The following is a 25,553-nucleotide window of genomic DNA, read 5'->3' on the forward strand; positions in this document are numbered from 1 at the left end:
ATTTGACTGTCACGAGGAACAGTGCAGCGTCGTCGTCGGGTGAGGTTCTCTGATCAAAACAGTGTGTCACGGGCACAGACGTGCATCAAAGAGAAGAGAAACTACTTACAGGGCGGCGATCATTTCCTGTTTCATTTTACATTTTCTTTTCGCTCAAGAGCTTTTGTCCCTGGCCAGGAGCTGCTTTCAAGCCCTGGGAAAGTCTGTTCCAAATTTCCTACTTGTGGATTGGTTCAGATCCTTTTTTAAGTGTGGGCTTTGTTCTCTGCAAAGCTCGGGCAGTTGAGCAACATGCAGCTACTGTTATAAAAAAGAGAGAGAGAGCGAGAGAGAGGGGGGAAAAAAAGCTGAGTAATGCTGGAGCCTTCTGCGGCTGATGCAAACCTGGAGAATTTGCATCATCATTTAGCTGGAATAAGTTGGTGTGACAGGCAGGAACTTAAACACAAGCCCACGAGGAGGCTGCCTGGTCTCTAATGACAGCAGAGACTCAGCTGCGGCAACAGAGGTTGGAGGAGGAGGAGTAGTAGGAGGAGGAGGAGAAGGAGGAGGAGTAGGAGGAGGTGGAGGAGGAGGAGGACGAGGAGGAGGAGGAGGACGAGGAGGACGGGAGCACCATGCCCACACAGGTGTTTCTCAGCACTGATCACTGAGCAGGCAAGGAGCAAACTTTTACCCGTCTGAGTTTTTCTCTTGCCTGCAAGACATCACCTGAAGGTCCCAGCAAGAGACCAGTCGGTCTCAGGAGCAGAGTCCAGCATTGAAGTTTGGGGAAGGGGCGTGGGGGTTTGTGGGGAGCATGGTCAGGAAGCCCAGCCTGGCCCAGGGCAGGCTCCTGGGGGGCAGTGCGAATGGGGGGCCACCCGCCGTGGCCCTGAAGAAGAAGATCACGCTGCTGCGGGGGGTGTCCATCATCATCGGGACCATCATCGGCGCGGGCATCTTCATCTCCCCCCGGGGCGTGCTGCAGAACACGGGCAGCGTGGGCCTGTCCCTCACCGTGTGGGCGCTGTGTGGGCTGCTGTCCCTGTTTGGTGAGTGTGGCCTGGGCCGGGGTGGGCGACTGGGAGGCGAGGAGAGGGGGGTTGGCTCCAGCCAAGCCAAGGAGTGAGCACATTCCTCAGCTTACCGGCTGATCTTTTGTGCATTTGGGGTGCAGGCGCCCCGCAAACCCTGTATCCACGGCAGGGGGTGCTGAATTCTTTCCAGCAGGCTGTTCTCTGGCTGACTCAGATGACCCGGTGTAACACACCGGCGAACCCTTGGGTGTGGACACAGGCACCTGCGGCAGCTGCTGGGGCGCCCTGGCAGCTGGCATATGCTGCAGGCGACTACAGGCCACTGAGTGCCCACAGCTCTAATCAAGGGACAGTCAAGGTTTCACTGGCCGGTGACTGGCAACCCCAGCTGGGGGCAGACTTTTCCTTCCTAGATTTTGCTCTGGTGCAGGCCCGTCCCTGGTGTCCTCCGAAAGTCTTTGATGTGAAGAGGACTGGGGATGCCCCTGAATGTTCCTGAGACCACAAGGGGCTGAACATTTTTCAGATGTTTCCATTCTTTCATCTCTCCCCGGTGCCTCTAAATTTTGGCACCAAGAGACCATTAACACCGGGCCTGGGCGTGAGTTGGCCCCGGCTGGCTCAGAGCTGTTTTCTTCACCTCCAGCTCTTCGGGTCTCCAGGGACACAGAGAATCTGTTCCCACATTCCTTGAGTTCAGCTGCACAAAATGGGGAGATGAAGTGGGATTGTGGATTTTTGTTTGCTTCCGAGAGTCTAGTGATTTGATTCCTCATAGAAAAGGAGGCAAATTCCTTCAGGAAAGTCAAACTGTTAGAAACCTACCTGACTTGTCCAAGTGATTAAAACTGGTGAATTGTTATTAAAAAAAGGGGGGGGTGAATTTTATTGATGCCTTGGAGTGAATGGTTCTTATATATTTGATCTTTGCTGCAAATAGTGGGTTTTAATTCCAAAAGACACTGTTGTTTAATGAGACTCACTTACTCTGTGGCATTTGGGCCCATTCAAATGTCATGAGTTTTAGGGTCTGGGCCTGAGCCTATTTCTAGAGCATCTAAATTTCCATTATTTGGAAGAAGGCATTAGAAAAAGAATCTGCCTTAAGAATCCTTATTCAAGAAAGATCTTTAGAGTTGCTTTTAGGGTTTTCAAAAGAATTAGTGATGTTCTCTATGTCCTGACATGTCCATCTACAGAGAAAGAGCAAATGAATAGTTTGTTTTAATGACCATGCGGGCTCAGCTTTGAATCTTTAACACTTGGTCTGTTCAGAAAAAATGAGTGTCTGGTAGGAAAAGCGGGAACCAGTTTCCCGACCTTGCGTCCTGGTCTGAGTGCAGCAGCTATATGGCCATCTGAGTCAAGATTATGATGACATCATGAAACGGGTCCCTCTGAGCATTGAACAAGGGATGTGGACATGTTATCTGAAACGTTAGTTCTGTATAAACCTATCATCAAGAAAAGAATGCAGAAAAGGTGAGAGGAACTAGCTAAGTTGAGTTGGTGTTCTTGATTTGGAAGGTTGGGGTGCTCCCAAGTAAAGATCAGGAAGCCTGGGGACCAACCTAAGATTTTTGGCCATCTAGTGGCTATACTATTTAGGAAGATGTCCTCCTGGATTGGAGACTACTAGAGTAATACTGGCAGTCCTAAGGGCCCCTCATGGCTGTACCCAAGATGCTTGGGGGATCATGTGGTGCCAAGAATTGAGCCCAGGCCTGTCATGCACCCTGACCACTGTACTATCTTGAGGTTTTTGAAAGAGTGCTTCCCATTAGGAAGCAAAGCAAAATGAAAAAGGAAGAAAATTCCCTTCTCTTAAAACTCAACTCTGAAGTAAAGAGTAAAGAATCTGTATATTTGTTTTACAATTGTTTTTTATAGTCCGGGTCGATACATAGATTTTTTTTCTTTTACATCCAGTTTTGAACTTTTTTCATTGGAGTAAAATAGGTATAGAGCTGGAGACCTTTAAATGAACCTCATTCCTCCAGAACTCAATTTAAACCTGGGGCAACCATCCTGGAGTTTAAACAAAGCATACACAGGTCTAAGTATCGATTTGTTGGCAATAAATTCGGCAGTACTTTTCAATAACATTTTATATTGGATGTTCTTCCATATAACCCTATCGCATGGCAGGTCTCCTTTAGAGAGTGATTACAATTAGTTACAATTAGTCATAAGTAGGCAGACTCTCTCAGTGGTTTCCAAATGTCACATCTGTGGGCATTATTTGAGAATCACTTCAGTTTATGTTAAAGTCGTAAGTTTTCTCAAATCCTGTTATTAGCATCTAGACCCTCTTGGGTAAGTGTGAGGGTGTCTGGGGTTGCCCTTAGAGTCTGTTTTTAATTTGATTGTTTTAAAATGTAATAATCTTCTCAGTGATTCTGATAATGGGGTAAATAAACAAAACCAAGATTTCACTGAATTTCTGGATTATATTCATGCTGGACAGTTCTACCCAGAGCCTTACTGATGAGTGATCATTTTTCAAGTTGAAGTAGCTCGGGGGAAAATTGTGTATTACTTTTGAGCACTTAGACTATGTTAGAACTTCTCGCAATACATTTTTTATTCTCAGTATTTAATTACTCATATTAATAGCATAACCATATTTAATGAACAAAACCTATTTCTAAACTGGAATCTATGATCACATTTATATATTTAACTTTATTAGATGAGAATTGAGTTTGGGGAAGTTACAAACCTTGTTTAAGTTTATGTGACCCAAATTACTGAATTACAAAAGTTTTGTTTTATAATTGAGTTTGCTAATACACATAAATATAATAGCATCTTTCTGTGTGGTTCTTTCAACCACACAGAGCACCGCACTTCAAAAACATCAAAGAAAACCTTTTCTAAGATAGAATACCCAAGTCATAGTTTATTTTGTTGACAGCAGAACATCCTAAAAATTAAATGAATTTTGTAAAGTCTAGCATCCACACTATTCAGGGGAAAGAGATATGTGTTACTTTTTTTTTTTTTGGTGTATCCCAAAACTATCATTTCTTAGAGAGATTCTTAATATAATAAGATGAAATCAGATTGGTTTAATTCCTCATCTTGGTGTGAAGGTATGTTCTAAAAATGGGTTAATAATGATATCTGGCTTTATTAGAATCTGTCTGCTTTACTTTCCTTGGTCTGTGTTTGAGATTCAAACTCATCAATAATATATTGTTTTAAACAACGTTTGTCTTTACTCTCTCAGTTGAACTTATGTTGATTGCATAAAATTAAATATTAAATCGAGGAAGTTACAGGGTGAGTTTGGTGGCTCTGGGCAACTAGATGACCATTAGTCATCTTGAAATAAGGTGTTGACGCCGCTCTTGATGTAGCCCCTTTCATGCAGTGCAAACATCTTTCTGTCAATTTTACTGCCTGATGAGTTTGTTATATTGTTATATTCTCACTGTCTCCTTGCATTACAAACATTTCACAGGAGCCTTGTCTTATGCTGAATTGGGAACCAGTATTAAAAAATCTGGTGGTCATTACACGTATATTCTGGAAGTCTTTGGCCCATTACCAGCTTTTGTACGCGTCTGGGTGGAGCTCCTCATAATACGGTAAGAGCTTAAATCGAATGATAGGATGGAAAAATAAACCCATTCCTTATACCCCTCTCTGGATCAACGTAATTATTTTTAACTTACTAGAAATATGTGTCACACATGGCTTTGTAGTAAACATGTCTAATTCAGGACATGAAATCCACCTTTGCTTAATGAACATCCATTATTTTTATTGGGGGGATTAAGCTGTTAAGTGGTGCTGAGAAGGTCCTGGAGTCCCTCCCAGATATTCTCAGCTTGGGGCTTGAGGATGCCATGCAGGCGAGGGTGCTAAGGATTATCCAGTACCAAGGCCAACCTTGATGATGCTTGGGGGGACTCCAGGACTGCACTGGAAATGCTCTGAAGACCATGTGTTGCAGAAGCTAGGGACGGGGGTCAACTGCAAGCTAGGCAAGCACCTTAATCTCTACACTCCAACTCCTCTGTGAGCTTCCTTAATTCTGATTTTTCCAGCAATATTCCTCCCTTGTCCAATTTTTCAGGTATGTACCTTTCCTTATTCTTCAGTTATTTTCTAGGACAAATCCAGGAAAGATAGTGGCTTGAAAGAATAGGAATATTCAAGACCCACCTTGATCTTTAAGACCTTTTGGTAGATAAGACAAAATGAAATGAGTTGGAATTCCCCTTCCATAGATGATACCATTGAAGACTCTTGACTTCCCTTAGTGACTTGAAAATTTCAGTGCCTCAAGGCATAGTGTGTCACCAAGTTCTGTACTTTGCAGAAGAAGAAACTTGATTTGATACGAATGACTCACTTCCTCTCCTTAAAGAAATCAGTGAACTATGGTTGTGAACATCTTTGTTAATCTGACTGTTGTGGGAAGAAGTCCTCTTCCTGATTTTCTTGGTCTAAAATCAATAAAATAGTGCTAAGTCATTCTGAATAGCAAATATCCTTTTGCTCTCTGGGAGACTGGTGATGATGTCACAGGGGAAGGTTCCAGTAGCTTGCTTAGTTTCTTAAGGCTGCCTGGGCTAGTAAGGATGACTTGTACTTTCTGGTTAGAGTTTGATTGAGATCACCTGAGAAATTCACTTTCACCATAAACTGAGCAGACACATTCAGCTCAGGGTACCTCTGAGCAATACCCTATCATTTGCAGCTAAGTGGCAAATGCAGAAGTGCTATGTATTGACTTAACACTAATCATTAATTTTATAGTTCTAGGAGACTTTTCACAAGGAATTTGAGAGTGGTACTTTCTTCTTTGTTAAATTTTTTTTAACATTCTTTTCTCTTTAAAACTTGTTATAATGAAATAATGATAAGAATTTTGTTCCTTTTCTGAAATCTGGGATTTTCCTGGGCTCTGCCCTTCCAATCTCTTCTGACAATTGGAAGCTTTCTTTTCAAAAAGCAACGCGAAGCATCACTTTCCCACAGTTAATCTCGCATTCACCCTAGTTTCTGACATTTCTTTGATCTCTTAATTCTTCTGAACAATGCAATTCCTGCTTTTCATCTGGCATTGACCATGATGTCTTGTGTTCTCACTGTTTTGGCTGTCTCTGTTTTCTTTTCCTGTTAAGCCACAAGCATTTCAAGCACATAAGATCAGGATTTAGGATTTGGAGACATAGTACAAGGGTTAAAGTGCTTGCCTAAGCAATCTTAGAAAACAAACATTTTTACTTTTCTACATATATAAAGGGCTGAAGTGATAGCACAGTGGGAAGGATGTCTGCCTTGCACGCAGCCGACCCAGGTTGAATTCCTCCATCCCTCTCGGAAAGCCCAGCAAGCTACTGAGAGTATCTCTCCCACACAACAAAGTCTGGCAACCTCCCCATGATGTATTCGATATGCCAAAAACAATAACAACAAGTTTCACAATGGAGACGTTACTGGTGCCAGCTCGAGCAAATTGATGAACAACGGGAGGACAGTGCTACGGTACAGTGCTACATATTTAAAAGGCACACAAGGCTCAACATTTAGCAACATGCTAGTGATCTCTTATAGAAGGGCTTAATGGTCCCTGGGTGAAATACAACAATCTTCACACCCTTTCCTCTAAGGATACTTTTTTTGGTAGCATTTTTAGTGGTTTTTCATAACAAACAATACAAAATATATTATTTTGGTTCTGCTTTGGGGCAGGGATTGGGGTTCGGGGTGGAAACACTCGAAATATGGTGCTGGGAAGGTGTAATGATGGTGGGATTGGTGTTTGAATATTAAATGTAGTCAAATATTGTGAACTTCTTTATAAATTTTTTTTTAAAAAGGGCTTACCTTGCATACAGCCAATCCCAGTTTGATTTCTGGCACTGCATATAGTTCCCTAAGTTCTGCTAGCCAAGAGCAAGCCCTGAGTACAGAGCTAGGAGAAGCCCTGAGCACTGCTAGGTGTGCTTCCCACAAAAAGAGTTAAAAGAAAAAGAATATCAGAGCACGCACGTTTTATAACTCTACACTTCTTCTTTCAGTGCCCTAATGACCATGAATAAAGGTAAAAGGTAAAGGCCCTCCCATTGATCGTTCATTTGCTCTAGCGGGCCCAGTAACGTCTCCATTGGAGACTTTGTTATTACTGTGTCTGGCATATCGAATACTCTCGGTAGCTTGCCGGGCTCTCCGAGAGGGGCGGAGGAATCGAACTCGGGTCGGCCATGTTGGCCACTTGTAAGGCGAACGCCCTACCTGCTGTGCTATCGCTCCAGCCCTATGACCATGAATATTCATTTCAAATTAGTGGCTGAATATCTATTCTTTATAAGAGTGTAAACACTGTATGTTCAGATTTAAATGGTGTACTCCTAGTATGTATAGTTTGCCCTGGACAGTGGGATATGGAGTTTTAGATAAAAGTAGATGTGAACCCCCACCGCCATCCCCATAATTATGTCTGGTATGTGTGGCTAGTGTTGATGCTTGGCATTAAGATGAGGTGAACTTTCTATTTGTCGTAGTGCATATGTGTCACTCATTCATTGATTCATTTATTTCACAAGTTGCTACTGAATGGTGAATGGCAAGTTAAAGAGATCTCAAAATGAGTCCTAATTTCCAGTTCCCTACAGTCGACCATTAAGAGCTCCTTTAATTGTAAGAGAGATGCGATATGGTGTTTATGTGTGCGTGTATTGACTGATGAAATCACCTAGAGAGATATCGTCAAAGCTTTTATAGTGATTTAATGTATTTGTTTGTACTCATATTGCTCTAGTGGTCTTTCAGACAGAGTAATGATTTTTTTTAAAGGTGACAGGATACCCAGACACTTTAACTCTTCTCTTCCTTTGTCAGTGCCCCCACTGCTCAAACCCTTACTTTTAAAACTGCCCTTCAGATTACATCACTCTTGCCAAAAGTCATCTGTAACACACAGATTTTTGGGAAAGAGATATCACCCACCTAGTACATAGCGGGGATCATGAGATTGAATTTACACTTTCACTCTAGCTGCAGTATTTATTGGGTTGCTATTCTACGATACACACTTTACTAAACACTAGGGATAAGACCATGATTAAGATGGACATCGTCTTGAACACAGAGCTCAGAGGCAAGCAAGGGGAATAGTTATCAATCAAGAAATCTCACAGGTGAACATAAAGTTGCTATTTAGGCAGTAAACACAGTGAGGACTGGGATTCAGTAGCAAGAGATGGCACTCATACAGCAAATGAGAGAAGCTTCCTTGGACAAAGGAAGATGGAGGAATTAAAAACAACTGTCCCTGAGTTGATGAGGTTCCAAGAAAAGATGATTCAGATCTTTTTATCGGAAAGAGACGAATGGAAGAGATAGGGAACACTTAGACCAGATGGAGCCTTGAATTGAAAGATCTGGGCACGTGTACGCATGTTTTGAAAGCACCAAAATGAGATGATTAGATTTTAATTTCCACATCAAAACATTTATATAGGATGGAGGCCAGGAGGAATGCGCTTGTTTGGGGGAGGAAGCAAAGTTCTCCAGGAAAAGAAAAGCAGGGAAATGATGGGGCTGCTTAGTTTCAGCAGGTTGGAACACAAAGAGGCTGGTCCATTAATGACCATCTAGGAATGGAGCATGGACTCCACAAGGAAGAAGAGTAGCTGAGGGGAAGACTGCTAGCAGAAATTATGATTCCACAGTTTATCTAGAAATATGCACTAGAAATATTTACATATCTTTTAACTTACAAGACGGACAATCTTCTAATAGAAATATTTGAAGAATTATAGTACAATCTCCTAATAGAAATATTGGAAGAATAATAGATTAGTTTATCTGTTTTACTATATCTCTAAACTCAATTCATTTTCTTGTATTTTTTTCAGTTGTATAAAATGATATAAACTTTAACTTTATAACCTATACATTGTATCTAAATATCTTCATGTAACAAAAGTCACTTGACTCTTCCAAGTTTTGTATAGGAGAACTCAGAGTAAAATACCAAATATACTTGCTTCTATTTGCAAAGGATGCTCAGTAATAAATTTTTAAGTTTCATATTCATGGTTTCTGACTATGCCTTGATTCATTGGTCTGTGAAATGGGTCCTTTCATACTATGGGTGAGTTTCACTGCTGACCGAGAAAGAAGGTGCTTCCCTGGAGGCCTAGCTCTAATCAACTAGATTTTTAGAGCAAAAGCTCAAATGTGGGAGATCAGGGACAGAGCAGGTGGTACCCATCCCCTGCTCTCTGGGATAGGCAAAGGTTTCAAAGCTGGCCACCAAAGATTCTGGGCATTATTTGGAGCATTTATGAAAATTTGTTTAGATATGAAATTCCAAAAATTATAGTTCTACTCTTCATGGTCCTCAGGCTGAGTACCATGGTCGATCATTCAAGGCAGACCAAGTTTAGTTAGGATGCTATGAATTTGTCTCCTAGTTAACCTAAACATGCTTCTTCTCTCCCCTCAGCCCTGCAGCCACTGCTGTGATATCCCTGGCTTTTGGGCACTACCTTCTGGAGCCGTTTTTTGTCCACTGTGAAATTCCTGAACTTGCCATCAAGCTTATTACAGCTGTAGGCATAAGTGAGTATCCTATGTGTAAAGGTGAAAAGGAGGGGGGAAAGACACAAACACTTTGGAGAAAATTTCTTCAGACTGTTTGCCAGTTTGGGACAGTTTCCAAACTGTCCTTTTAGCTTATAGCTCTTTGCCAAGTATGTTAGAAAAATCAAGAAAAGAATGAGGACTTGGAATAATCTCTGATAATATGCTAGTTATCAGCATTGCATTGGGTCAAGAGATTATATGTTTCATCTTTAAAAAAAAATGGGCTCTGGGGCTGGAGCAATAGTATAGCGGGTAGGACATTTGCCTTGCATGCGGCCAACCCCTGTTCAATTCCTGGCATCCCATATGGTCCCCTGAGCACCGCCAGGAGTAATTCCTGAGTGCAAAGCTGGGAATATCTCATGTGTATTGCCAGGTGTGGTCCCAAAAGATAAAACAAACTTAAAAAAAAATAAAGAAGATATGGGCTGAAGAGACAGTACAAAATTTGAGGCACCTCTCTTGCCTGTAGCCAACCTTTGGTTTGATCCTTGACACTGCATGTGGTCCATGAGCACTGAGTACAGAGCCAAGACTAAGCACAGCCATGTATGGCTCCCCAAAATGCTGAAATGTTTTATGCATGGAACCCTACCACATAATAGTATTGTAAATCACAGTGCCTAAACTAAACTAAAATTTAAAAAACTCCTATCTAAAAATGTTTTTAATTTTGGAGGGTGAAATTAAATATCTTTAATGAAATATAAAGCTCCATCGATGTCGGTTTTTGGTTTGCTTTGGGGCCGAATAAACACCTGACAGTGCTCAGTGCTTATTCCTGGGTCCGCACTCAGGAAACACTTATGGTGGGCTAGACAATGTGGGTGCCAGAGATTGAACATGGGTTGGCTGCATGAAAGGCAAGTGTCCTTCCTGCTGAACTACTGCTCCAATCCTTCTTCGATGTCATGTTTTTAGACATCTTTAATAAGTATATTTAAACAATTAAAGAAAAGCAGAGAAAAAGCATGAAAAGTAACTTTTCTGGTAAAACAGTAACTGCATAAAAAGAGAGGTTGAAGGATGAAAAACATCTCATGGAATTTTTGAATTAGAAGTTATCCTTTGGTGACTACCCTGAATTATAACTCATCTGTCCTGCTGGAGTGATGTTGACACCGTGGGTGTGTTCAGTGCTTGTACATTTTATGGCTGTCGCTGTTGTCACTTCCTCAAGGAGACATTGAGCTGTTGATTTATCATCATGATAATAATATCATTTCAAGACATGATCCTTTATTGAGAGTTTCTTTATGGCTTGCAAATTAGTAGGTAGTTCATTTTTTATCAGAGGACACTGCGATAGACAATCTGAACAACTCCAAAAAGTCCAGCGCTCCTTAGGAATCTCTGAGTTGCATACCCAGAAAGCATTTGTAGTTAGGGATGCTTAAGGAATCTGTAGAAACAGAAGAGATGGGCCAACATCTGGCAGCAGAGAGCTGAGTGCTCCATGCAGGATGAGTTTGGAATGACAAAATATCTTTGCCTAGATATGTACGTTTCTGCATTGAAATGTATTCTTCTTAGATTTCCTACTTTCTCTGCCAAAGACTTGAGCTTGATTATTCTGTGAAATTTCCGGGGGGAAAAAAAGACAAAGAAGAGAAGACATTTTTGAATTCTGGACAGCTACGGGGCCTGAACTCATCTTTCCCTTAATCCCTTAAACACTTTCCAGATGTGAGACTTGGGGTCACAGTGTTTAGCCTTTGTGTGCTCAATAGTCTCATCAGGTAACTATGCCCAGTCTCACGGGGCATTTTGTGAGGATCCAAAAATGCTAAGGAGGCACTATATGTCGAGTGTTTTGGTCATGCCTGCTACTTATAAAGAGCAAATTAAAAATGGTAGCTCTTTATATACTTTAGTGGGAAGGCAGCATCTGAGGTTCTATAAGACCGAGGGCCTATTCCCTGCTGTGTTTCGGATCCCTGTTGGGCCCCCATGTTATGTGTGCTCGGTGGATATTTGTCAGCTGACTTATGTGAGAAGAGGTTGTCGAGTTTATCTGTGGCAGAAAGATCTGTGGAAGACCTTCTTGTTCCACTTGCAGGAATCTAAGTTTTCCTGTTCCTCAGCCTGCAGGGAAATGGGGTGACTGGAAGTCTCTTTCTCAGGTCTCTTTCCATGGGACTCTGTGGCAGGGCCATCTCACAGGGGGGCCATCTCAGCTCAAGCTGAACACAAACAATGGAGCCACTTCCTGTCACTTTTTTTCTCAATTGTGTCATTTGGAGATGAACATTGCAACCCCCTTCCACAGTCGTTTTATGTATACTGAGAGGATAATCTACCTTGAATGTCTGTAGAAAGATGAAATTGTGTCTGATTTTGGAAACCTTTAGAGTGCTTTGTTCATAGGAAGTCTGGAGTTTTTCTGAGAAGTTGGGTTAACAACAATTGTACCCATTATATTTTAGTCCCTCAGTGACTTAGGCATATCCTCATATCTATTTAAAAAGAGAATGGCCGGCATAGCATTTTTTAAAAATATTTATTTATTTATTTATTTATTTCAAATACCCATCCTTCCACCAGTGCCTATTTCCCACCACCACGGATCCCAGTATCCTTCCCACACCCCATCCCCCCAATTCCACCCTGCCTTTGTGGCAGGGCATTCCCCTTTGTTCTCTCTCTCCTTTTGGGTGTTGTGGTTTGCAAAAGAGTTAAGCCTGATTTTCAGGGAGAAATATTGGAGAGCCCAGTTAGTTGACAAGAGAAGCTACCGATTACAAGCTATATCCAGCATAAATTCACAATGAACTTTGTGTAGATGTTAACAAATTCACCAATATTTCCTACTTCGGATTTCATATGAGGTGGATAATAATAATATTACTAGTTTTGATGGGTTTAGATGAATCTCTTCTCTGTTGTCATTATTAGATAGCGTGCATGCGTGCGTGCATGCGTGTGTGTGTGTGTGTGTGTGTGTGTGTGTGTATTTGTGTTTTCCAAAGCTTCCCTAGTTGAGCTTGGTGAGAGAAGAGTTAACTAAAAGCCTGAGTAAATGTTGGGTGGCTCCAGACATTTCCTTTCTGTTCTTTTCCTTTTCTTTTGCCACTGGTTATAACACACGTTTACAAAATTTGATGTTCCTTTTGTAAGTTTGAGGTCTTGAGGAAACTGAGTTCCTATAATCGGAAGCAGGGAGAGAGAAATCTGCACATTCTTATGACTCAGTGGTAGGTAATATAAATCAGTGGCCTAATTGGGAAAGTCAAACTGTCTTTGAGAAGAATTTTACTTTAATGGAGCAGCAGGGGGGAGGAAGATGGAGATGGAGAAGGAGAAATTTACCTGGGGGCAGATCTCTCTCCTGTATCCTTTCAAAGTGAGACTGGGTGGTTTTCTCCCTGAGAGGGGTGGAAGGTTAGTGAGCGGTAGAAAATAGAGTTTAATTGCCTGGATTGCTTCCCTGTATTCCCCGGGGAAGGAAACAGTTTGTGGTAGTTTGAAATCTCTAGTTCAAGTGCAGAGCAAACCTGAAGGATCTTATTAGAATCAAGTGGTGGAAAAAAGGAATGCCAAGTTTTGTAAAATAGCCACCAATCAACTCAACAGTGACAGTGGGCAAGATGGGGAGTTACTAATTACTCATTTACTCCCTCCTCTCATTTAAAGCGCTTGTCCTCTGACTCCTCCAATAAAGATGAGAGGTTTCATTGAGCCCAGTCCTGCCCTGCTCGTGTTCCTGGTGTGTGACATCAGTGGAAGGGGCTTTCTCTAGTCCAACACTGTCTTCTCTTGACCTTCAAGGAATTCCATCTTTTCCATTGCCTGTGGAGCTTCAATTAGTATCTAACAATGTTCATTATTCAAATGGTATCTAGTCTGCTCTTTTGTTCTCCTGAAACTAGAGCCTATGAAAGTAGACGCTAGAATGGCAGAGTACTAGCATATTTTAATGAAAGTACTTTAAAAAAGATTTGAGATGTTGAGCACGAGAGTTTTCATAGCCAGAAGGGATTACATATGGTAGACGTGAGTTTGATCCCCAGGACCACATACGGTCCCTGAGCCCTGTCAGGAGTGGTCTCTGAACACAGAGCCTGGAGTAAGCCCTGAGCACTGCCAGGTGTGGTCCCCTAATCGAACACCAAAACAAAACAGAATGTGAGGTGTCAGTGCAGCCTCATTTTCGAACCCTGAATTTTGGTTTCCTTGCTTGCTCTGGGGTTAGAGATGAGAGAATGCTAGCTCTGCTGCTCAGACCTCGGGAGTGGGAGTCTTCGGGGGAAATCAACAAAATAACTTTTGTGATTGCATTGGGAGAGAAGAGTAGTCAATTCTACAGAGAAAATGCATTGAGAAATGCATTGCAGTATTTTCATTTCAAAACGGTATTTTCCTGGCATCATTAAATGACTCAAAAGAAAACCTAGGATTAACTCTGGGTTGACATTTTATCAGGGCATGTGAGGTGTCTCTGTTTAAATCTCTAACCTGGACATCTCACTGTCGCTTTTCCTTTTCTCCCAGAATGAAATCAGCCAGAAAGCTCATCATTACATAGATGTGCACAGTATTAAGATAGGCAAATGCACAGATCAAAAATTTTCCCATAGGACTAAAAATAAAATGGGGATCTAGGTGTCCTGAAATCCCAGCCAAGATAAACTCCAAACCTTAGCAAAAAAAGAGAAAAGAATCTGGTATAAGAGTGAAATCATCTGTCTTTGGGGCTACTTCCTCCTTGTGCCTGGCAATTCCTGCTGAAAGTTCAACCTGGAGCCAGTTTATCTGGGCTTCAATCCTATCTTCCCAGTTACTACCTATATGTACACAAGCAAGTTAAATAGTTGCCCCGGTCTCAGGTGCTCGGTTGAAACAAGAGGGCAGTGACTGTGAACATGGCCTGAGATAGGAGGATTAGATAAGGCAGCATTAGCCTTGGAAAATCTTTGCACTGTGTCTCTGCTGCAGCCACAATTCACTTACTTAATGCTTCTAATTCTTATCCCCCTGCAGTCAGATCTCAGATATGGTGGGTCTCTGCCTGTTTAAAGGTGTTTGTGGCTATACACCTGCTTTACAATGCGTGTATCCGGGCCCTGAATGCTAATGGAGAGATAAAGGCAGCTAGAACAGCTTCGACAGCAGCAGAACCATCTACCTGAATGCACCATTCGGAAGTCATATATTTTCTCAGTTTAGCACAAAGCACTCAGAAGTCAGAAGTGAGGGCGAATTGGAGCCCGGGAGAAAGACCATTATATCCAGGCCCAGTAATCTCCCTCTGCAAAAACCAAAGGCAGGCGTGAGTTATCGAAGTGCAGGAAGAACTAGTTGCCGTCCTTAAATCTCGGGGCCAGCAGCCCCCAGCCCTCTTCTTAACATCCTCTTCGAGCCGTGCTCCTCAGCGGTCTCGGGCTTATCCCCGGGATTTATACATACAGCCTCCGTCACTGTCTTTCTGGGCTCTGCAAATGGCATCATAAATAAGGAAATAAAAACTTTCTGCCCCGTATTTCCATTTGGGTAAGATAGAAGGCACAGCCTCGAAAGAAAACAAGTAAATAAGTCAACAAGCCCAAAATGACGACTGAACCAGTCTTAATGAGTGAAATTAGCAACTGCTAGTGAAAACAAGAAATGGGTACAAAATTGGTAAAGAGTGTATGTGTGTGTGTGTGTGTGTGTCTGTGTGTCTGTGTGTGTCTGTGTGTGTCTGTGTGTGTCTGTGTGTATGTGATATTGTTTGTTCCCTAAACTCAGGAAGCTCTGACAGGTAGTATATCCTAAATCCCTCTATTCTATATTGGGTAACTACCCACACAGACTGCACACACTACCCAGAGTCTGCATATGCCCACAGCAGTGCTTCTGGGGGCCACTGCACCGACTGCCTGGTGTGACTCTTGTCTGTCAGGGTTATGGGGGCATCTCTCTACTGGCCTCTGGCATCCCAAATAATTAGCACAGGGACTGAATTCTCCGAGAAAACAGGGTTTTGAGAAACCTCTGAGAGAATTTTGATTGCACCTGTCAGTGAGGAAAGCCAGATGAGATGATCCGCTCATAACATTTGTTTGATTTTTATTTTTCATTTTTGAAAATCTAAAAGAAGTTATGGAAAATCCCCAATACCCCTTTATATATATATATTTCAGTAGGCATCAAGTATATGCACTCTTTATGGATGTTAAAAATCTGTTTTCCTCAAGTTTATAGATAAATGCCCCTCAAATAAGAAAAGTATATCTCCTATCTCTTTCCTTCCTTCCTTCCTTCCTCCCTCCCTCTCTCCCTTCCTTCCTTCCTTCCTTCCTTCCTTCCTTCCTTCCTTCCTTCCTTTTCTCCCTCCCTCCCTCCCTCCCTCCCTCCCTCCCTCCCTCCCTCCCTTCCTTCCTTCCTTCCTTCCTTCCTTCCTTCCTTCCTTCCTTCCTTCCTTTTCTCCCTCCCTCCCTCCCTCCCTCCCTCCCTCCCTCCCTTCCTTCCTTCCTTCCTTCCTTCCTTCCTTCCTTCCTTCCTTCCTTCCTTCCTTTTCTCCCTCCCTCACTCCCTCCCTCCCTCCCTCCCTCCCTCCCTCCCTCCCTCCCTCCCTCCCCCGTCCCTCCCTCCCTCTCTTCCTTCCTTCCTTCCTTCCTTCCTTCCTTCCTTCCTTCCTTCCTTCCTTCCTTCCCTCTCTTCCTTCCTTCCTTCCTTCCTTCCTTCCTTCCTTCCTTCCTTCCTTTTCCTTCCTTTTTTTATTTCCATTTTCCCTTCTTCCTTCTTACCCATTTTCCTTTTTTCCTTCCTCCATTTCCTCTTTCCCTTGTTAGATAGCACCTCTTTTCTCTTGTGGAGTACTTTTGGAATAATGTTTGGAGTTTGGGGACTTCTATTTAAAAGAAAACAGTACTCTTTTGTTGGTGGTAGGAACATGAGAACATTTTTTTTTCCCTTTCAGACTAATGCTGAACCTCCCTAAGTTTAAAAAAAAATCTTTTCATATGATGACCCATTTATCACAGAGCCATTTGCATAGAAAAAAGTCATTGGATGAAGAAGGGGGAGGAAAGTTGCATTTTTCCCTATATAAGTGCTTTATATTGGGGAGAGATCATTTTGCCTTTTATCCTTCTGAGAACAGAATGCACTTGGCCATTAGCAGGGAACCTCAGCCTTCATGTTTGCAGCTTCAAACACAGATCAGATATTCCCGTAGTCTGGCGCCGCGTGGGCTTGGGCTCAGCCATTCTGAGATGGCACACGGCCCTTTGACCCCCTTCATCGCAACCCTTTATGAGCGTGCAGGATCTAGTGGCCCTTTGTGTTTGCCACCTTTGAATTTCTTCAAAAATGACTATAGCTGCATGCATGTTCATTATAAAAATTATTAAAGGAATGCAGAATGTAGATAAGAAAAATGGAAAATGATTCCATCTGTCGCAGGTACCTTGTGTGAATGTTTTAGTGAGTTTAATATCAGATTTTTTTTTCTTTCTTTGCCTCTCTCTCTCTAACTTACTGTATTGGCCAATAATATATCATGAGCACGTGTGTATGGGGTGGATATAACTGTGTCATAATATTTAATGGCCGCATAATAGACCATTAAAATATATATACCTGAATTACCCTTCCTTTGCAGGGTGTAGGTTACATTAACGGATTTTGACATATATTTATATGTTGAAGACATTTGCACCGATCCTTAAGGTTTTTTTAGTTTGTTTTGGGCCACAGCTGGTGGTTTAGAGTGATTTCTCTTGGCTCTGTGCTCTGGAGTCACTTCTGGTGGTGCTAGGAGTTGAACCGGGGTTGACTGCATATACAGCAAGCCCCTTATCTCCTGTATTATGAGAAATCAGCTGGTGGTGAAACCAGGCAATAGAAATGAGCCTAACTCATTATGGTCTCTCAGGAAAACTCTGTATTGTAGCTCTAATTCTGAGAATTTTGTGTTCTGTTTCAGTCCCTTAGAGCTACATTTATCCATTTTGGTCATTTCCTTAGGCTGGCCATTCCTTTTTTTTTTGCTTTTTTGGGTCATACCAAGCGATGCTCAGGGGATACTCCTGGCTCTACACACAGGAATTATTCCTGGCGGTGCTCGGGGGACCATATGGGATGCTGGGAATAGAACCTGGGTTGGCCGCGTGCAAGGCAAACGCCCAACCCGCTGTGCTATTGCTCCAGTCCTGGCCATTCCTTTTTTTAAAAAACAAATTTTATTGCTGTCACAATGTCATTGTCATGTATGAAGTAACATTTGGGAAATTTGAGTCTTCTGACATGAAAAGACCCTGGAGTTGAAATCCTTCGACTAGAGTATCTCCTGCCATCTCAGCACTCACTATACGTCAGGTCTAGGGATCTCCTTTTTCATTTCCTGCCTCCCAGACGGAAGGTGTGTTTTCAGTTTGTTTGAACTTCAGATTCAGCTGAGTCATTCATTCAACAAAACCATCTGATCACCCTAGGCTAGATACAGGCTGGAGCCTCAGGTGCTAACCGGTCTGGCAGTGCATGACTCCTCTTCCCTCCAGTTCCTAAGGGTGAGGAGAGGAGGGTAAGACCTGCCCCAGGAGCTGGAGAAGCAACCTTAAGAAAAGACCTTCTGGGCTGGGGAAAGAGCTCGAACGGCTGGAGGAAATGCTTGCATGAGAGAGTCCCTCAGTTCCCTTCCTCACCCTGCATAGTCCCAGCACTATCAGATGTGACCCACCACTCCCACACAACCAACCAACAAAAAACCAGAAAACCAATTCTCTTGACCTCATACTCCCTGTGCATCCCTGTAAATGATTTTGGATTCATCATTGTGACATTTACCCCGCAAAATCAGAGCTTGGAAGTTGGTATATTTGGGATCGGTTGAAAGTCACCCCTTGAGGGACCAAAGTGATAGTACAGCGGATAGGATGTTTGCCTTGCATGCACCTGACCCTGGTTCAATCACTGACATCCCATATGGTCCCCCAAGCTCTGCCAGGAGTAATTCCTGAGTGCAGGTCCAGGAGTAACCCCTGAGCATTTCTGGGTGTGACCACCCCCCAAAAAGAAAGAAAGTCATCCCTTGAGGTCTAAGTGGGCAGTGGAGAGAAAAGGCTCAAGTGGGCTGGGCTCGGGCTGAGAGTGAAGATTGAGGTTCCAGGCCACCAGGCACCTTCTCAGCATGTTAGGCCCCACAAGTGTGATTGCAAACCCCCAAATGCGTGGATTAAGGGGCACTCCTTCTCTGGGTGGCAGGAGGGGGTGAGTGGTTCTGCCTTAGCCGGCTGGAGTCAGCAACTGGATTATGTAGTAGAAGGATTTCTGGATTTTATTCGATACTGTTATTGGAGGGGAAGGTTTCCCACCTGGTGCTTCGATGGTCCCAGGGACCTCACCAGTGGTTCTTGGCCAGCTGTGTCATCAGTTCAGTGCTAGGGCCTGAGGATGCCATGTGTCTGTGTCGGATACACCTGGGCCATCCCAGCACTGCTTGGGCCTCAAGGGCTGAAGCAGAGATGCTTGGAGCATGTGGTACAGGATGTGGGCATGACTCGCATGTCGCTGCACTGTCTCGGGCCCCTAAACTGTATTTTCACGCAGCTGTTAGGGCTCTGCTCTACGTGTCTGCTCTGACCCTCTCATTGGCATGTGCAGTGAACAAGATGTGACTTCCCACTGTCCTGAGTTCCCAAGGATCCACATTTCTCAAACTTTATGCGCAGAAACATCCCCCCAGGGGTCTTGATGAAATGCAGATTGTCTTCACTAGATCTTGTGCGATGCTCACAGGTGTTGCAAAAAAAAAAATACTCTCCCTGGCAAAGCTAACACTGCAGGTTCCTGGAAGGCACATGGGGGCCTCAAACCGAAGAGGTGTTTGTGCCAAGGAGGATGGGCCTTTTGTAACAGCGTCTGTTTTGTTTGCAGCTGTAGTGATGGTCCTAAATAGCGTGAGTGTCAGCTGGAGTGCCCGGATCCAGATTTTTCTAACCTTTTGCAAGCTCACAGCAATTCTGATAATTATAGTCCCCGGAGTTATGCAGCTAATTAAAGGTATGGACTGAAAAGTAAATGCTTTTCCAAATACCTCTCTGCTTTCGGTCTCCTCTAACTTTCGCTTGTACCAGCAGAATCCCTTAATTAGTCTCTGCTTCTAGAACTTTCACTCTTGCCTGTCATCTCAGTGATTTGAAAGGCGGCTTTTTTGGGGGGGGTGGGGCATTGGGGTAGGGCTTATTGACAGCTGAAAGGCAACAGGAGGATTGAGAGAGGCCAAGCCCCCAAGGAGTGCAGGAGAAACTCCCCTGTCAGGACTGGGAGCGTACAGAGAGGAATGCCCGGTGTGGGCTAACTCCACCTAAGTAGACGCTCACATTTTTGACTTTAGAAGAGTGCAGTGAGAGCAATTAGGATGAAAAGAGACACGTGTTATCCGAAAAATAATGAAAGGTGATCAGTCCTTCTTTGGCTTCCTGTTAATTATTCCTTTTACCTTGTACATCATCCATGGAAGAGTAGCCACGGGAAGGGAGAGTGCTGAGGATGGCCCTATAGCACAGTGCTGGGAACTTTAGTCTTATGGCTACATCCCTTGTAATGTCAGAACCTGCATCTCTAAGTCAAGGCCACGAGAGCTAAAGGTCCCTGGGCGTGCTTGTCTGAGCATTCACCGGCTAATAGGGAAAGGTGAGCCAGGAGTTCTGAGGTCCGAGGACAGAAGGCACCCGGCTCCCAGGGGCTCTGGAGAGGAGCGCATCCCTGGACAGACTGCTGGGGTGTAAAGGAGGGACCTAGCACCTGGTACGCTCAGCATTTCATGTTTGCAGTGATGCCCTCTGTTCCCAGAAAGGGAGTTCATGGCGACATTGACTGAAGTTGCCAAAGAATTACCCAAGGCCAAAGGAAAGGCCAAATTTTGACACAATCATATCATGAAGCTGGCAGATGGCGGTCACCCCTGGTGCTGGGGGACAGGGGTGCTGAGGTCCCTTTCCCGAGTCTTCCTCGAGAGCTGCTCTGTGGGTCAGTGGATGCAGCCAGTCCAGCAGCCTCGCCAGCTCCTCTGGGAAAAAAAAAAAAGAAATAGGAAGGCTTTTTAGCTTCCACTCATGAAAAGCCCGAGCCGACTGACCAGTCATCGCTGGCCTCTCAGGGCCTCCTGCCTGCTTCCAGCCGATCTGAAAGACTCTGTAGGGCCTTCCTGGCGATGCTTTCTTTGTCTGGCTTAACTCTTCTGTCTTCAAGGAGAATTTGCTTCCATTTTTGGGAATGTGCAGACACTTTGGGTCATCCACTCTGCTTTAACCCTTGCGCAAGTTCCAAAAGATGACATTCTGTTCCTTAAAACTAAGACCGTTTGCTTCTTTGTTTGCTGCAAGACTGGAGTCTGTTTTTATGACTTATTTATGCATGTGCACACGCGAGGGGTGTTTTGCTCAAATGTTATTGGATTGTAAATTTCTCAAGAGCTATCTTTGTTGGCTTTTAATAAGATACTTTAATGAGTACTTAGCTAACAATGCTTAATACTATTGGGCTTTCTCATATATTTCGCCAAATGGAGAAATGCCCTCAGAGTACTCTGATATTTAAAGAAAAATTTAATATCTGGGACAACATTCTTAGTAAGTATATTTATTAATATCCACTAGTTATTTTATTTCTCTTGATCACATATATTTTTTTCCCTTTAATTTGAAGCTCCAAGAAGAGAGAGTACTGGTTCAGATTGCACGTGTATTTCCACTCTAACTTGGAAGTAGTGATATTCTGTATTCACTTAGGGGTGGCGGCTTGGGTAAACTTTCCTTCATACTAGACTTTCATCTTCCTGAGACCTCTACTGCGTACGGGAGTATCCCTAGATGTAAAAAAAATGCCTCCTGTTTATCCTCTAATGTATTCTGAAAGGCACGAGCATGGTCAATGCCAGGACCCAGACTTTGCAAAGTTGGTTTCTTCTCTGTTTTTGTTATCCAGTGCCGTGATCTTTGGGATATTGTCCCTCCAGGCTCAGGAGACCATAGATTGAGATAATAGAATATTCAACAGATGTTTCTTATCTGAGCTCCAGCCTTTGTATTTTCTTTCTGGGAGGACACTGAGATAGTTTAGGACTATAAGATGGGTATTTCTGAATTCACCATATCATTTTAAAAAATGAGCTGTTTGGGTGAATTGGATGCTTGGAGGGAAAAAAAAACATCACTTAGTATGTAACTCAGCATTCTCCATTTTGGCTCAAAATTCACAAGCATTCCAGCAAGCTCTGTGGTCTGCTCTGGGCAACCCTGGCAGGCGCTGGCTCTGAGGCTGCACACAGGCTCTTGTAGACTTCCCTCACCTAGAGCACCTTCATTTACACCTTTGAAGACCAGTCTTGGGGTAAGTTATGGTTCCTTTTGGGGGCATCTAATTTAATGTGTTTTTTTTTTTTTGGAGAATAGAGCTTTTAAATGCCTCATTTTGATCCTGGTTGATTGACAATATTAGGATTTCTATTTTAAATTTTTGTTTGTTTTTTTAGTTTTGTGTCACACCTGGCAGCACTCAGGACCTACTCCTGGCTCTCACTCTTGGCAGTGCTGGGGTAACCATATGCTGTGCTGGGTAGTGAACTCAGGCAGGCTGGAATGGAAGCACCGCATACCGACTGTACTATTTCTCTGGTCCCTCAAATTCTTTCGGGGGGGAGGTCAACACAGGGGTTACTCCTGGTTCTGCACTCAGGAATTACCCCTGGCGGTACTCACGGTGCCATATGGGATGCTGGCAATCCAACCCAGGTTGGCCGCGTGCAAGGCAAACACCCTACCCACTGTGTTATTGCTCCAGCCCCTGAAATTTCCTTTTAAATTTATAACAGATATAAGATCAGGAAACCTATTATAATTCACACAGTAGAGAAATACATGGTGAATAAGTGTTCAGTTGACACATTGATGGAAACCTTGCTGCTCTTTCCTGATTTTAGAGCTCAATGTAATTCTCTTGGTTTCCAGAGGGATTATTTCTATTTCCTAGGACAGAGTTAGGGAACTTTCTCCGCAGAGGGCCAGACAGTAGACATTTTCAGCTTTGAGTGTCATCCGGTCTCTCTCAATTCCAACTGTGCAGTTCAATATTTGAGGGCAAAAGCAACCATAGAGAGATGCTATCAGCTGGGGTACAGGCAATCCTGGGCCGAGCCCTGCTCCATTGGAGGCTGATTCACAAAGAACCTAAAGTTCAGGGTAAGAGTTTTTCAATTCCTGCTGGTCTCTTAAGTGAGTTTAGCGTGGAAAGCATCCTGGAAGGAGGCAGTTCTGGGCCTCTTCCCTCCCCTCGCTGGAGTAGCCTTGAGGGTGTGTCTGTGCTTGTTTTCCCAATTAGCATAGTGTCTCCAGTGTTGAGAATCCTACAGCTCTCCTAGAAGCTACGGTTCATAGACTCCCCCTTCATTATCTTTCAAGGCCTAACTGTCAGGCGCAGAGGCAGGCTCCAAGAATGTTATTGTGTTAAATGCCACTTTCCACCTTGCTCTGCTTATATTGAAGATGCGATGTGAAGTAGTGATCATAGATTCTGGCCTTCCTTCTCTAGGACAGGCATAGTTTTAACTGAGTAAAATGTTATGACATCAAGACTGGAAATGGAATGACTCGTGACAAGTTCCTGCTAGTCATAGATAGAGCATGAATATGAGGCAGTTCTTCCCAGAGTCCTGAAATCCATCTTCTCTTATTGCAGGACACACACAGCACTTTAAAGACGCCTTTTCTGGAAATGATGCGAGTATTGTACGTTTGCCCTTGGCATTTTACTATGGAATGTATGCTTACGCGGGCTGGTAAGTGGATCTCTCCACTCGGGGAGGGGTGTTGTAAGGTTTGTTCACCCCTTGAGGTACACGAACCAAATGCCAATCAAGGTTCAGGGCAAATGGCTGTCACCAGAATGATCTGCCATAATCAAGGGGAAGAAGTATGTGGTCCCCTCCAGGAAGCCAGTTCCCACGTGCCCTGGAAACCTCACTGTGTTTTCTGTGCTGATTTTACAGAGGAGAAGCACACAATGGCCTATCCAACCAGTTCACATCACTTAAGTACTTAGTAGTAAGGACCTAAGGATAACATGGGCAGCATTCAAGATGTGGACTTGACTGGTCCAAAGACCTTTCAGTTAAGCTCCAGGCTATTCCACTCCCAATGCCCATCAACTGATTTTCTCCACTTTCCCTTGAGAAAGAGTTCTGGTAGAGAAATAAGATATTTCTGGGTGGTGAGTGGTACTTAAGCACAGAGAAAGGGAGACCACAAAAATCAAATCATATGAATGAGATCATTTGCCCTACCATAAAGGACATGCCTGGTCCTTCAAAGTTCCCCAATAGTTGGAAACAAAATGTACAGCAGGATGACTCGAGCATCTGCTCTGAGGTCCAGCTTGCTGTGCTGTGGTTCACGGGAAAGAGGCCTTGCCCTTCTGCCTGGCTTTGGTCAGAGTTTGCCTCACAGAGGACTGGAATTCTCTTCCTAACTTTTATTCATCAGGTAGGATGTGGTTGAAGGAACTTGCCAGAAATCCCATTGGGTGCAAGAATGGTATTAAAACATCAAAACCACGTGGTGAGATTAAATTTTCTTGTTTGGGAGTAATAACTGGCAATTCTCATTTCAAAAATTATCTTTAGAGCTAATCTGTTCAATTTTGTCTGTGAGAACATTGTTTGAGCCTAATAATAGGAATAATGATATGAGGAAACTACCTTACTTCAAAAATAAAATAAATGTGGACAGGAGATATAGTGTGGTGCTTGCCTTGTACATGGTTGATCCAGGTTCAATCCCCAGCATCTCATATGTCTCCTAAGCCCTCTCACGAATGTTCCTGACCATAGAGCCAGGAATCAGCTCTAGTAATACACTAGTAATAAGCCCTAGTACAGCCACTGGATGTAACCTAAAAACCACACACATATGCACACACACACACACACACAATCAATCAATCAATCAATCAATCAAACATAAGTACAGTTTCTTTTTCTTTTGTTTCTTTACTTTTTAAGACCTTATCTCCCAACTAATGCCTGGAATGGAGATAGTCTTTCAAATAAGTGGGAACTGTATCCTGCTCTCACTGAATTATGAAAATGTACCATGAGAAGAGTATTCGGAGATGACAGAAACTTGGGATTTTTCAAAGCAAAATTTGCTTGGAAGTGGTTAGAAGATTGTTACTCTGGGGCAGTGTCATGTGAAAAATGTGTGAGTTCCTGGGTTCTCCCTAAATAGCTGTTGTGTGTGAGGATTCATCACGGATCACTCAGTATTTCTGGAGTCTTTTGGCTTTTGTGCAGAGCACCACGTGCTTCTGGCAGAGAGAAGGGAGGAGGAGTGATCACAGGGATTCATTTCAGAACCAACCTTCCCATGGCTATTATGGCTATTTAGCCTGGATCACAGCTCAGTGCCCCGAGGCAGTGGCCAACCCACAGGACTGTCAGCGGGAGACCCCAGAGCAAAGCGGAGGTGGCAAAAAGCTTTCAGGGAGCCCAGCCTTGGGCACCAGGCAATATGCAAGGGGGCTGTGGAATGTGCGCATAGTTACAAGGGAGGTTTGATGAAGTCCCTCTGTGAAGTTGGTCTTGCCTCTGCAGCAGCCTTCTGTTCCCACGAAATCTAAGATCAGCTCCCACACCCCCTCACTGAATATCCAGGTCACTGCCTTTCTGGAGAAGAGCAAAGCGTCTCCACTTCCGCAGGTTTTGGGGGTCTACACAAGGCAGGTCTCCCTTATTGCGAGCCTGCGGGCTCTCCTTATTTTGTATTGATTTTTCCCTGGTCTTCCTCTTCCGCTTGGTGGGTGCTCAGCCCCTGGTGATGGAAAGAGACGAAGCCCCAGGTCCAAGCAGACACTAGCACTTCATGATGAAGCTGGACCCCTCCAGGGCCTGGAGTCTATTGAACTGCAAACTTGGTGTGGAAGGCTGGGAGATTTCTTCGAAGACAG

At 43.6% G+C, this 25,553-nt stretch overlaps 1 protein-coding gene across 1 annotated transcript in view; it reads left to right on the plus strand.

Annotated features, from left to right (window-relative positions):
- The first annotated feature begins 799 nt into the window (after positions 1 to 799).
- The window catches only part of SLC7A11 (solute carrier family 7 member 11), an 80,401-nt gene continuing 55,647 nt past the window's right edge, over positions 800 to 25,553 (plus strand). Inside the window, exons 1-5 of the mRNA XM_056134499.1 lie at positions 800 to 1,034; positions 4,486 to 4,612; positions 9,490 to 9,605; positions 19,488 to 19,613; positions 23,289 to 23,388. Coding sequence (XP_055990474.1) covers positions 800 to 1,034; positions 4,486 to 4,612; positions 9,490 to 9,605; positions 19,488 to 19,613; positions 23,289 to 23,388 — 704 coding nt within the window. The remainder of the gene's footprint in view (positions 1,035 to 4,485; positions 4,613 to 9,489; positions 9,606 to 19,487; positions 19,614 to 23,288; positions 23,389 to 25,553) is intronic.

Source organism: Sorex fumeus, unplaced genomic scaffold (genome assembly GCF_029834395.1).
Source record: "Sorex fumeus unplaced genomic scaffold, SorFum_2.1 ptg000099l, whole genome shotgun sequence".
Taxonomy (NCBI): domain Eukaryota; kingdom Metazoa; phylum Chordata; class Mammalia; order Eulipotyphla; family Soricidae; genus Sorex; species Sorex fumeus.